General features: G+C 59.1%; 1 protein-coding gene across 1 annotated transcript in view; it reads left to right on the forward strand.

The window, feature by feature from the left end:
* The window catches only part of WNT3 (Wnt family member 3), a 47147-nt gene that overhangs the window by 31335 nt on the left and 2721 nt on the right, over positions 1-13091 (forward strand). The window contains exons 2-4 of the mRNA XM_069481580.1: positions 4460-4701; positions 8576-8841; positions 9454-9941. Coding sequence (XP_069337681.1) covers positions 4460-4701; positions 8576-8841; positions 9454-9933 — 988 coding nt within the window. The 3' untranslated portion in view covers positions 9934-9941. The remainder of the gene's footprint in view (positions 1-4459; positions 4702-8575; positions 8842-9453; positions 9942-13091) is intronic.

Genomic DNA, 13091 nt, shown 5'->3' on the forward strand with positions numbered 1-13091 from the left:
TAGAATACTGGTGACCCAGGAGTCAGGGTTTGCAGGAGGGGTCGGACGTGTGCAGGGGTTGGCAGTGGAGAGGTGCTCCGGGTGGAGGCTCCCCACGTGCAAAGGCATGAGGGGTAGGACGCCCTCCGCGGCGAGGCCAATCTAACCAAAGCTCTCGCGCTTTGACACAAAGAATTGAGGAGAAGGAGACTCACCGTGTTGGCTGTCCCAGGGGAACGTGTACTTCAATAATGGGGACAAGGAGTGGTGAGTTAAATGTATGTGTCTGCGATGGTGGAATTTCGGGCATGACGGTGTGTGGGCAGGAGATGGGGACGGGGGTGGCAGGGCGTGTTTGGGGGAGGGCAGCTTCCCTGCAGAAATCAATGCCACGGCCACAGCCTCTTACCCCAACACCAGCCCATAGAGCTAAGCCCCATCCCCAGAGGCCCTTGCTAATTACCGACAGGAGCATCCTGGGAATGTCCTTTTGCCCTTGCCCTCTGCGTTACCTTGAACCCTCAGCCAGATCCCAGATGTCTTCATTTAGCTATGAGAATGGAGCTGATCCAGGCATCCTTGCCCTTGTTGGATGGGAAGGGGACAATTCTGATGTGTCCTAGCACGTCAGGGATGGGAGGATGGGAGGAATGAGGTTGTTGACAAGGCAGGGGACAAAGTGCTGGGGACAGCTTCCAAATGCGTAGTAACCATGACAATCACCATTTATCAAGGGCTTCTCACGTGCCAGGCGATGGGTTATATCACTCATTCCTCCCATATATTCATGAGACAGATGAAGAAACTGAGGCGTGAAGAGGTTAAGCAAACCCCTTGAGACCAGCAGCTAGGAAATGGCAGAGTTGGGTGAGACTGTGGCACCCTGGCTGCCAGGTGCACAGTTGGCTGGACCTGGGCAACAGGGAGGAAACAGGGTTTGGTGGGACGATGGGAAGAACTCATCATCTGGGAGGCTGGGGAGCTGTTCTCAGAGGACATCACACGTGGGAGTCAGACAAACCCAGGGTTTGAATTCTGGCTCAGCCACTCCCTTGTTTGAGTCACCCAACTTCTCTGTGCCTCAGTTTCCTCATTAAAACAGGGATGACAACACCCACCTTGCAGAATTGTGAGGATTAAATGAGATGCTATATGGGAGAGACTGCAGCTGCGCAGCGAGAAGGACCCAGTGGCATCTCCTTCCTGGAGATGTCTGGGAGCTCTCCGGCCTCAGCAGCCACCAAGCCGTGCCAGCCAGTGCCCAGGCTCAGGTGCTCTGCTGCGCTGGGGAGACTCCTCGGGCCCTCTGGAGGAATTGATGAAACCAGGGAGCAGGGAGCCCCTCGGAGAGTTGGGGCGAGGAGCAGGAGCAGCCTCACTGCGAGTGGCAATGGGGAGCCAGCGGGGCCCTCCCCACTCCTCAGCCCTTCTTCCCCGCAGTAGCAGGCAGCCACCCTGCCCTGGGTCTGGCTGTGTGGCCTTGGGCAAGTCGCTCCTCTGGGCCGGCCTCTGCTTCTCCATCTGTATAATGGGCTTTGTGCTCTCTTAGGGCTCCTCTTGTGGGTCCTGCTCCTGGTCCAGGGCTCAGGCTCCAGCTTAGCTTGAGGGCGCCCAGGTCTGCAGAGGTGCGGCAGGTGTAAGGCCAAGGCTGGGAGAGGGCGGGAGAGGGCGAGGACAGAGGGGAAAGGAAGCAAGGAGAGGGCAGGGGGAGGGGCAGAGGAAGGGCCCCAAAGTGCCTCTCACTCTGGCGTCAGCTCCCTGCCCCCCGCCCCAGCTGTCCCATATGGGACTTTGGGTCCTAAACACCAGAGGTGAGAGTGGGGCCGGCCTGGGCTTCTTCTGAAGTGGGCCTTGCCCAGCCAGGACGGTGCTACGCCGAGTTGCCTACACGGAACCCTTGCTCGGTTTCCCTCCCCAGGGGGTGCGGGGCCGCACGTGCCGGTCAAGAGCATGGGGAGGGCAGCCGGAGCCCCGGGAGAGGCTCAACTCTGCCGCTTCGCAGCCCCGCAGGTGGGGGCGGGTGACTTAGCTTCCTGGCCTCAGTTTCCTCACCTAGGAAATGGGACTGTGGCAATGATAATGAAGTTCCTACCTCACAGACCTGTGTGAGGACCACATAAGGTAACAGACACAAGCACCCAGCACTGTGCCCAGCGCATGGTGGGCCCACAATAAATGATGGGCATTTTATTACCGCTCTAACCTGCTTACACCTATTAACAGGGCAGGGGCAGCGCCGTGTGTGCCACGTACCCATCAGGGCTCTGGGATCAGCGGCCCTTGCCCCCTCGAGCGAGGGCTCGGTGTTGAGGCCCAGGGTGCAGCTGGTCCAGGCCTCAAGCGCTGCTTCCCCGCCCCACGCCAGGACCCAGGCGGGCATTGCCCAGAAGGCAGGGTGGTCCAGTGGTTTGCCCCATGGGCTGTGGAGTCACGTCCTAGGTTTCAATGAGCAACTCCTTAGCAGCTCTGTGGTCTGGGCGGGTTAATCACCATGCAGGTCTAAGCCATCTGCAGAACGGGGCTCTAATAATGACCCTATTGTGTGCTACAGTTGTTATTAATATAAGGATTAAGTGAGGCAAACGCAAGGCAAGGGCCAGCCCGGTGCCTGGCACAGAGGAAGCCAGCAACTAGGCATTAGCAGGGATAAGTCAGAACTTCTGGCTGCTCCTTTCTTCTCTTTAAAAGGACTCGTGCTTAAGATCTGAAAATGTCTCCTAAATGTTACCACCCAAACTCCCCAACCTGGTTCCCCAATCCTTCCCCCCAGAATAAATAAACACGTGGAAAGCGAGGGGCTGCCTCTCCTGCTGACAACTGAGCCGAGAGACAGCCCGGGGTGGACGGGCACTGTGCCCTTCCATGGTGCCCAGACAGCTCTGTCCCTTGGAATCTCTGCAAGTTGGCCAAGGCCAACAGCAAGCTCAAGTGTGAGCAAGCGTCCGGGGAGCACGCTCTGATCTCCCACTGATCTAGCACCAAGGAGCCTCGGGCAAGCTAATTTACTCTCCAAACCTCAGCTTCCTCGTCTGGGAGATAGTGACGTTCTACATGTTGAAGAATGGATCAGAAATGTTGCTTATAACAAAGTGCCAGGCACACAGTAAGAGCTGATAAATGGCCCTGTGTCCAGCCCAGAAGCTTTTGTGTGCTTTTTCCTGATCCACCCCTGGGGTCTCTCCTGGATCCTCTTTCCAAGGTTTCTGTCCATCACGTTTCTTGGAGGACTTGACCTAGGCCAGTGCCAGACCAAAGCCTTAGTCAGTGCTGGCTACAAAGGGAGAGGAGATGGGTCCCCAAGTGCTCCTTCTTCCAGCTCACGCTGCTCCTGACACAGGGCTGATTGCAGTTGGCCTTGAAGCCTACTGAGACCCACGGATCATTTTCTCACCTTCTTCCACAAAATGTCATTTCTACTGTTCCTATACTTAGGGGAAGGAAAGGAAAAGTAGTGATTCCTGCAGCACCCTGGTTTCCTAGTATTTTAAACTCTTCTCCCATATCCGTGTAAGACCGTTCCTCCTGCTAATTCTCTAAAATCTGAGAGAGGTTGACAGGACATTGATTGAAACATGAGGGGCAGAAGAATGGAGTGACTTGACCAAAGTCACATGGTGCTGGGTCGGGGGAGTGAGATCTGAGCTCTTTTCCCTCTTGACCCTGAGCTAAACCTGTCTTGAAACAAAGCCAAGCTTCAGTCTCAGGCGAGAGAAGAGGTGGAGCTCTAGAAACTTCTAGGGAACTGCAAAGATGGTCGTGGAGGCCCTGGAGGACAGAGGACCTGGTGCAAGCTGTCGACTCCTTGAGGAGACGTGGGAGACACAGGAGGCTCTGGGCTGGCCTGGCAGCATCTGGGGAAGAGGCTGAGGCACTGCCACAGGTGGTGTGTGTGTGTGTGTGTGTCTCTGCGTGTGTGTGTGTGTGTGTGTGTAAACATGCACACAGGCAAGGGCAAGCTCCCTGCTGGGACTGATGCTTCTCTGCTTTTTCTGAGTTGGGGCTGGGATCAAACCAGCCTCTGCTGCCTTCCTCCCTGCAGATTTGGGTTTCTTCCCATGAGTCACTGGAAGTCTCCGAATGGCCCCAGAATGTGGGACTGCCTAGGAAATTGCCCACCCAACCCCTTTAATGGCCATCAGGGAAACTGGACCCAGAGCCTGGAAGTGACTTGATCTGGGCCCTAAATACCATCTTTCCAGTCCAGGGTTCTTTTCATGGCATTGCATTGCCCCCAAGTGTCCCCATGAGAGGTTTCTGCTGGTCTCATCCCCTGCAAGCTAGACAGGCCTGGTCAGAGGGCTGACTTGCCTGAATCAGAGCTCCGAACATTGAGAGGCAGTGTGCTCCCAAGGTCAAAGGCAGCATGCTCAGGTGCCAGTGTTCCTCCGCCTACCCCAGAGGACTCATGGAGAAGAGGCGGTGCCCATGACCGGCTGCGTGCTTTGTGCCTGCAGTGCCACTGCTCTCTGTCTGCCTGCAGGTCCCTGGCCCTGGGCCAGCAGTACACATCTCTGGGCTCACAGCCCCTGCTCTGCGGCTCCATCCCAGGCCTGGTCCCCAAGCAACTGCGCTTCTGCCGCAATTACATCGAGATCATGCCGAGTGTGGCCGAGGGCGTGAAGCTGGGCATCCAGGAGTGCCAGCACCAGTTCCGGGGCCGCCGCTGGAACTGCACCACCATAGACGACAGCCTGGCCATCTTCGGGCCCGTCCTCGATAAAGGTACTACCCCAGGGCTGGGTGGGGAAACGGCATAACCCTGTGCCCTAACACCCCAGCTCTGTGTCCAGAGTCCCCCTAGGAGGGCGATAAAGCTGCTCATGACCACGGGAGGGGCCTCCATGGAAAGTAGGTTGGGTCCCTCTCTGGACAGACCCAGGTTGTCACCATGGCTGCCACACCTTCCCAGGTGCTGCTGGGGCCTGGACAGCCTGAGATGCTCCAGGGTCCTGATATCTGAGGGCAGGCACCAAGGAGGCCACAGGCTTCCTTCCTGGTGGCTCTAGGCTTTGATGTGGCCATTTGTGACATTTTCCCAATGCTGTTAAGTGCTATGCAAATACTGCTTTGGGGTGTGGGTGGGGGACATTGTCACCCCTAGGTCCCTCCCATATGCAAAGTCCTCAAGAGCTGAGGAAGCTGCCTGACTTCCAGAGGTTTCTGTTGGTCCCCATGCCCTGTAAGCTGGAGATGCCCACAAATGGTGGCGCCAGAGGGGACACTGACCTCTGGGTAACTTCCCAGCCGTCCTGCAACCTGGGAGTCTAACTGGCTGTGCCTCAAGGGAATGGGAGTCATACAATTTGACCGTGAACATGGAGGGAGGGATGAGTGGGGCAAATGCTCCCAAGAAAGGGACTTGGGCTCATAGGTACTGGGTGGAAGATGAGCAACTCTTTGCGGAACGTCAGTGCCCAGGAGTTTAATGATCCCAGCTGGGCTGGCTCCCACTACAGCTTTGCCACCCAAACCGCCCAGCCTGGCCCTCCCTCCTTTTAGAGGAGAGACTGTGGGGGAGCTGAGAGCCAGCTGGAGGGTGGGCACAGAGCAGGGGGGGAGGGGGATGAGCTGACACCCCCACTTTAGAGTGCAACCCCTCTTTACCTGAGCCTCAGGTACACAGAGTCTGGCCAACCGACAGCCAAAATGCGGGCTATTGTCATGGGACAGGAGAGTAATTAGCAAATCAATGGATGATGATTCTGTTTACGCTTCTATTACCAAAGCTAATTATTCCTTGTTGACATAAAAGGTTTGGCCTCTTAATTGGGGCCAAGTGGCGGCGGTTTGCATTTCAAACCTGATCTCGTCGGTGTGTCAGTCTCAACGCTTTCCGGTGCCCCACCTGGGGCCAGGCAGCGCTTAATCCAGCAGCCGTGCGTCTAGACGCGCTCCGCAAAGCGAGACTCACCTTCGCACAGCGGCGGGAATCGGGCCTTTGAGCGCCTTACCCCTGCACCCGGTGCTTAACGTTTAACTCACCGTCGCAGGTTCTGGCACACGCCCTCACCCCTACATTGATTGCGAGAGGGCAGGTTTGTGTTGCGGGGCGGGGTGTGTCAGAAGCTTTGGGGGAATTTGCTGACAGCCGCGGAGTGAGTGTCCCGCGCACACACGCGCACCAGTATCCGGTGCGCAGAGCCGGGGCGGTGATCCCGGGTTCGACCCCAGCTTCAGGCCCACGTCCGCACTCGGCCGCGGGCCAGTCCCCGCACCCCGCTGTGTGGGCCGCCCGGGGTTAATCTCTGCCCTCCGCTTGGAGCCCCGGGGTGGCAGGGAGTCGGTCTGTCCCGGGGCGCGCGTCTCCTCCCGGCGGGGCGCAGAGCACTGGCCCGCGGGCCGGGGGGCGCCGGGGTCGGCGGCCGGAAAGGGAGAGGCCGCAACGGCGGGGCGCAGGCGGCGGCGCGGCGGGCCCGAGGCCGAGGCCGCTTCCCCCGGGCGAGGCGGGGGCGGGCGGCCCGTCGCGGCTCTGGCGGCTTGAAAAGGGCCCAGCGCCGCCCCCCACCGCGTGGCCCGGCCCCGCGCCCGCTGCGGCCGCCGCGCCATTCACACGCCCTCTGGCCATTCGGCGCGGCGCGGGGGCGGGGGGCGCCGCTTCAATGGGGATTTCGCGGCCCGGCGCCGGGGCCGGGGGCGCGGCCCGGCCGCGGGAGCCGCCCGTTGCTACGCGGTGGCGGCCGGCCCGGCGGCCCGGGCCCGGCGGCCGCATTATGCGGGTAATGCGGTGTGACACCGCGCGAACAAAGGCGGATTGACCGGCCCAGCGGGCCCCGCCGGACGGGGACCGGCACAGCGGGGCTGTCAGCGCCGCTCCCAGGCTAATCCCCGCCCCGCCCCCGCCGCCCCCGCGTCCCCGGGGCTGGGAACCGAGCGCAGCCCGCGGCCAGGGCGCCGCCGCCACCGCGAGAGGCCGCGCGCCGGCCGGAAGCGAGGGGCGCCCGCCCTGCGAGCTCGCCCGCGGCCCCTCTCCCACCGGGCGCGAGGGCCGGAGGGGCTGGAACTGGGGCGAGGGGAGCGCAGCAGCGGGGAGCCCGGGCCAGGATCGAACCGTCTGCCCGGGCAGCGCAGGCTCCAGTGCGCGGGCGGGCCCCGCTCCGCTCTCCCAGCCAGCGGGTCGGTGCAAGAGGGACGGCCCTCTGCAGGTGGCCCATGAGGGTGCTGGGGCCCCAAGAGAGAAAGCAATAGCTACGGGGGGGAGGGGTTCCCGGGCTTCCTTGTCCGCGGAGCTGCGATCTCCCTCGGCACTCAGGACGATGGACATAGCCCAGAAATGGAGGCGGGAGCCCTGGCTTCTAAGCCAGCCCCGCCCGCGTCTTGCAACCTGAGCAAGGTGGAAAGTCACCTCCTGGCTCTGGGGTCGACCAGAGAAGCAGAGAGGAGGAGAGAGATGATTGGACTGCAGATCTTGCAGGCCTTTGCCTCCCTAATCATCAATGTCTGTATCTATAAAATGGGCCTGTAGTAAAACTCTCCGCCTCACGGGGTTAAGGGGACGAAATGGAGCCAGCACTGGTGCACACCCCGGATTCAAAGGTGGTTATCATAATAAGGAAAACCCCCATCTATTACTTAACACAGCAGCCACTTGAGACCCCCACCCCTCACGGAAGACCCACATTAACATATCATTAACCTAACATCTAACACATCAACATAACACTAAACCTAATTACCTGGTACAAAACAATAACCTAACCTAACCTATTGCCTGGCGGACATTAGTCACCTGAGACCCCTCCCCTTAAATCACCCAACTTAATAAAAATGAAAAAAATTAGATAGATGGTGCTCAGAATTTGGTGGCGAGACCCCTCTGAGCCCCCCAGCGAATAAAAGTTAATTCTCCGACTCTCCGTTTGCCGCTCGGTTTGTCCTCGGGACCACTCGCTATAACACTTGCCGTAACAATCACTGTAATGAGGTGGGGACAGCCCTGAGAATCTCCCCTTCTCCTTCCATGGACCCTGGGGCAGAAGCAGACGATCTGCCCTGTGTCCCCACCCTTCTGGGCGGGGCTTGGCATCCTCAGTCCAAAGCTCCTTGTCTGGGTGGGAGGTCAGAAGAATGCGGAGGGGGAGACTGAGGCACAGGCCATTGTCCTCCTGGTCAGGTACCCTGGAGGCAGGGAGAGGCTGTATCCATTTTACAAAAAGGGTCCTGAGGCTCAGAAAAGGAAAGGGTCTGCCCAAGTGCATCCAGGTGGGAAATAAGTGGAGGGAGAGGGGGAGGGGGAGGGCCTGTGCTGGGGTCCCTGGAGCTTGGGAAGGTGGAGGACTGGGGGCCCGGGGCCAGGACCCAGCGTGGCTGCCTTATCTCTGTAGCGTCCTGCTAGAGCTAGCATCTCTGCGGGTCTCTAACAGGCTCTGCTCTGCCCCGTAGCAGCAGTCGAGGCGCTGGGCTAACTAGTTAGCGGCCCTGGGCCTCAGTTTCCACGTCTGTAAGGTGGGGATACTCACCGGAGTCTGGACCAGTCGAAGTGTCTTGGGAGGGCACCACGGTTCTTCCCTGGCCTCATCCTGCCGGCTGGGGAGGTCGAGGCAGGGCGGGAGCGTCCCAGGCCGGTGCCTGAGCACTGCTCCCCATTCCCTCCCCGCAGCCACCCGGGAGTCGGCCTTCGTGCACGCCATCGCCTCGGCTGGCGTGGCCTTCGCCGTCACACGCTCCTGTGCCGAGGGCACTTCCACCATCTGCGGCTGCGACTCGCACCATAAGGGGCCTCCCGGCGAAGGCTGGAAGTGGGGCGGCTGCAGCGAGGATGCCGACTTCGGGGTGCTGGTGTCCCGGGAGTTCGCAGATGCGCGTGAGAACAGGCCGGATGCACGCTCGGCCATGAACAAGCACAACAACGAGGCCGGTCGCACGGTGAGCTGCGGCTGCCCTCATCCCGCGCCCCAACCTTGCTGGGAGCCCTCTTCGGACCCCTTCCCTGCCCCGGGCCCCGCCCCTCCTGGGCTGGCCTCACTTGCTCCCCCCCACCTCTCTCCTGGCAGCCCTGTGTGTCCTGGGCTCCCACCCACACCCTGCAGTCACCCCTTCTGTCCACCCTCCTTCCTCCTTGGGCTGTTCCTGGTCTCAGCCGGGCATGAGTGTGCCTGGGAATGTGGCTCCCCCATGGGATCAGGCACCCGCCTGCCCATCCTAGGCACTTCGGCTGGCTGTGTAGGGCTGTGAAGTCCCCAGGGCCTGGCTTTGAATTCAGATTCCACCCGTTCCTTTGGGTAAATGACCTAGGACAAGTCACTTACGCTCCCAGCCTCAGTTTCCCCATCTGTTAAACAGGGATAGCCTATTTCCTAGGGTTTTGGGAAATGGACACGATAGGATGTCTGCCAGTGCTCCAGGCGTGAAGGGGAGGGCAGCAATGATACCCATCAGTTCTCCTGGTGCAGAGGAGGAGCAGTGAAGGGAGTGGGAAGGGGGTAGGGGGAAAGGGGACTGTCAGTCTGGGGGCCAGCCGCTGCTCCTCTTCCCCAGACCATCCTGGACCACATGCACCTCAAATGCAAGTGCCATGGGCTGTCGGGCAGCTGCGAGGTGAAGACCTGCTGGTGGGCCCAGCCCGACTTCCGTGCCATCGGTGACTTCCTCAAGGACAAGTACGACAGTGCCTCGGAGATGGTGGTGGAGAAGCACCGGGAGTCCCGAGGCTGGGTGGAGACCCTCCGGGCCAAGTATGCGCTCTTCAAGCCGCCCACCGAGAGGGACCTGGTCTACTACGAGAACTCCCCCAACTTTTGTGAGCCCAACCCCGAGACGGGCTCTTTTGGCACAAGGGACCGGACTTGCAATGTCACCTCCCATGGCATTGATGGCTGTGATCTGCTCTGCTGTGGCCGCGGCCACAACACGAGGACGGAGAAGCGGAAGGAGAAATGCCACTGCATCTTCCACTGGTGCTGCTACGTCAGCTGCCAGGAGTGCGTCCGCATCTACGACGTGCACACCTGCAAGTAGGGAGACAGGTAGGCTCGGGTGGGGAGGCTGGGGAGCCTTCGTGCAGGCACTGGGTTCGTCTCCTCTTTTTGAGGACCCCGTTCTATTTCTGCACTATGCAAGACACACGAGTTTCCACAGGCAAAATAGGAAGCCAGGATTTCCCAAGCTTCAGCGGGCATGGTCCTCGGGCAATGACTTGGTGGATTACACAAAGCACAGGTGATAGCCAAGTGCGTGCACAGAAGCTGCAGGCAATTGATTAAAATTCGTATACAAGTCAGTTAATGTTGAGCCAGACCAAATTATTGCATGACCACTAGCTGTCATTCTTGAGCATCTGTGGAACCAGAAGAGGGACACTGTGGGGTTGGAAACCGGGAGATCTGACATCTGGTCCCAACTTGGTCCCTAACTTCCTGTTCTTTCACTTCTCTGGGCCTCAGTTTTCTTACTGTAAAATGAGGGGGTTTAAAATACCTGGAATAGTAAGCCGAAAGTCTCCTCTACCCCCGGGGCAGAGTCATTTTGCATCCACCTTGACCTTAGAGGGCAAGTTTTCGCACAAGCATGAATCCTGCCAACCTCAGGGGGTGGGTGGGGGAAGCGGCGCGTAAGCCCATATCCCGGCAGATCTGAAGCTGGGGTGGAGCGGGCAGCACTCTCACCGCGTTTATGGATGCTGATGGGGAGGAGGAGGGGTTCAAGTTCAGAGTGACTGTGATGAGTAATGAGGGATCAAAGGCTGGTGGATTATGTTCTCAAGCTTCCCAGAGGTGGCCTGCGTGGGAGGCACTGTGCACGGGTCCTTGGATCCTAGGACCCCAGGACAGGTCGGTGTGGGCATAGAGAGGTCCTGGAGCCCCGGGTGGAAGGTTTCTACGGCCTGTGTGCCCTTTCTCTTTTTTCTGTCCCCTGAGAAGGAGGCTGGTATGTCGCGGCATGAGTGTGGGTTTTGGAATGAGGCCTCGCCCCGGTCCAGCTCCTGCCACTTGCCAACTGTGTGACCCAGACAGGACATTCCTTACAGACCTCTTTCCTCATCTGTCATCCTCCCCAGAGGGGCTGTGAGGAACAAATGAAGGAACACTGGGGACAGGGCTTGGTTCATTGAGAAGCACTTGCCTGCCGGGTCACTGCTGGCTGGGGCAGAGCAGCCTGTGACAGGGTGAGCACCCATTCAGTGATGCGGTTCCACACGGGGTACCCCGGAGCTAGTGGTGCACGTCTGTGCTGTAGGGGAGTGGGGGTGGGACAGGACCCTCTGAGGCATGGGCGGTACCTGACATTGTGGCAATAGCTCTTGTTGAGGGGCAGCTCACCCCGCCCATCGGGGAAGCCCTTGGGTGCAGCTCAGGTTAGGCCCTGGCAGGGACGGTCCAGAAGGGTAGCAGGAGGCAGCACCGCTCTCGGTGTCTGAAGGAAAGCAGTGTGGGCGGTGGAAAGAGGACAGAGGTGAGTTCCGGCTCCACCACGTGCCAGCTGTGTGGCCTTGGACGCCCGGTTTCCTCGCCTGTCCAGCCGTGGTAACGGGGGCCTAGCAGAATTTTATGAAGCTCAAGTCAGCTACCAGACAGGAATGCTCCTCTGAACATAGACTAACAGGGAGTGTGTGAACGCCATCAGAGTCGTGACATAGGATAGTCATGGTGCAAAGAATTAGCACCATCACTTAGTTTCACTTACTGCTTTTCAAAATGGTAGAAGGAAAGTCAGCAGGTAAGAGAGACCTCACAGGCCAACTGTGGCGTGTTGGGCAGAAGGACTGTTTGAAGACCACAGTGGCCACCTTCCTCCGATGTTCACTGTGGCCAGAGGCAACATGGTGTCCCCGCTACCAAATGGGACATACATAGCTCTGGCGATTTTGAGAGGGGGCTGTGTGGGGACAGCAGAGTTTTAAAACACGAACACTGGTCAGGGCCTAGAGGGCCATCTGTCTAGCCTGCCCATTTCACAGGCGGGGACACTGTGTTAGCAGCTGAGGCAGGGCCCAGGTCTCTGCCTCCAGAAGGCCCTAAATGTTCGTCCTGCAGAGGCCACAGTAGCAGCCTAAGCCCCATCAGTGGCTCCAGGGGGCAGGGTGGGTCACAGATACAGACCCCTGCATCCCTGTACCTCGCCTCGTGGGCCCCGGTGGGAAGCTGAGATCAGCCAAGGCGGGGAGTGAGGTGCTGGGGTCGTCCCTCCGTGTGCAGAAAATACCCCCCCCAACCCCGGTGCTAATACCGATCCTGGGAAAAATCCATACTTTTCAGTGGCCTCTTTTCTCCCCATTTCTGAAATGGACAACTGATGGTTTTTTCCCACAATCTTATGTAAAGCATTACATAGACACAAGTTTAAGATGCCACATCCAAGTAGTTCATAGTCCCCAAGCCCCTCCCATGTGGACTCTGGAGCCCTGTCTCTGTGACTAGTGGCAAATGCTCTCCCAGTGCGGTGCCCTTTTGATACGTAGTCAACTTGCTGCGCCAAGCAGGCTCCGAGCCCCGGTTTCCACCTTTGTGAACTGGGCTAAGAAGCATGTCCCTAGCAGCGTTGTCCCAGGGACTGCAGACGGTGCACGTGGAGAGCCTGGCATGGGGCCCAAGGGCTCATGGATCAGCAGGGGACATTCCTGGGCCAAGCAGAGCTGACCTCCAGGAGTGGCTGTCCCCAAGCTTGCTGCCTGCTCTGGCACCATAAGCCAAGGATTGGCTGAGACCTGGTTACTTCTTCCTGTCCTTCCTTCCATGCTGACACTCTACATGCAAGACGGGAGGCAAGACACAAGCTGGCAGGGACCAAGAGGGACAGAGTCTCTAGCTCTTCTCCTGGCTGCCCTGTCAGTCTTGGCAGTGCAGGCGAGAGAGAAGGTGCCTTCCTCGCCCTCAGGGGAGAGCCCCTGTCAAATGGCTTTAGGCCAGAGGAGGAGCAGAGAGTCCTGCATGGGTCCTACAGGTGTGGGAAAAACACTTTTTCTATCGCTTGTGGCTTTTGTCCAGTGTCTCCGGCTAACCATTGATTGGTACCTCAGCACTGGTACCTGCAGCTACCAGATTCGTTCCTCGTTACTCCCGTGTTGTGAGCACGGGGAGCTGGAAAGGTTCTGGACCACAGTCAAGTGTCCTGGCTGACCCTGAGTCCTGGATCTGTCACTAACTTGCTGGGGGACCCTGGGCATGTCCCTTACGTCT

This window comes from Eulemur rufifrons, chromosome 9 (assembly GCF_041146395.1).
Source record: "Eulemur rufifrons isolate Redbay chromosome 9, OSU_ERuf_1, whole genome shotgun sequence".
NCBI lineage: Eukaryota > Metazoa > Chordata > Mammalia > Primates > Lemuridae > Eulemur > Eulemur rufifrons.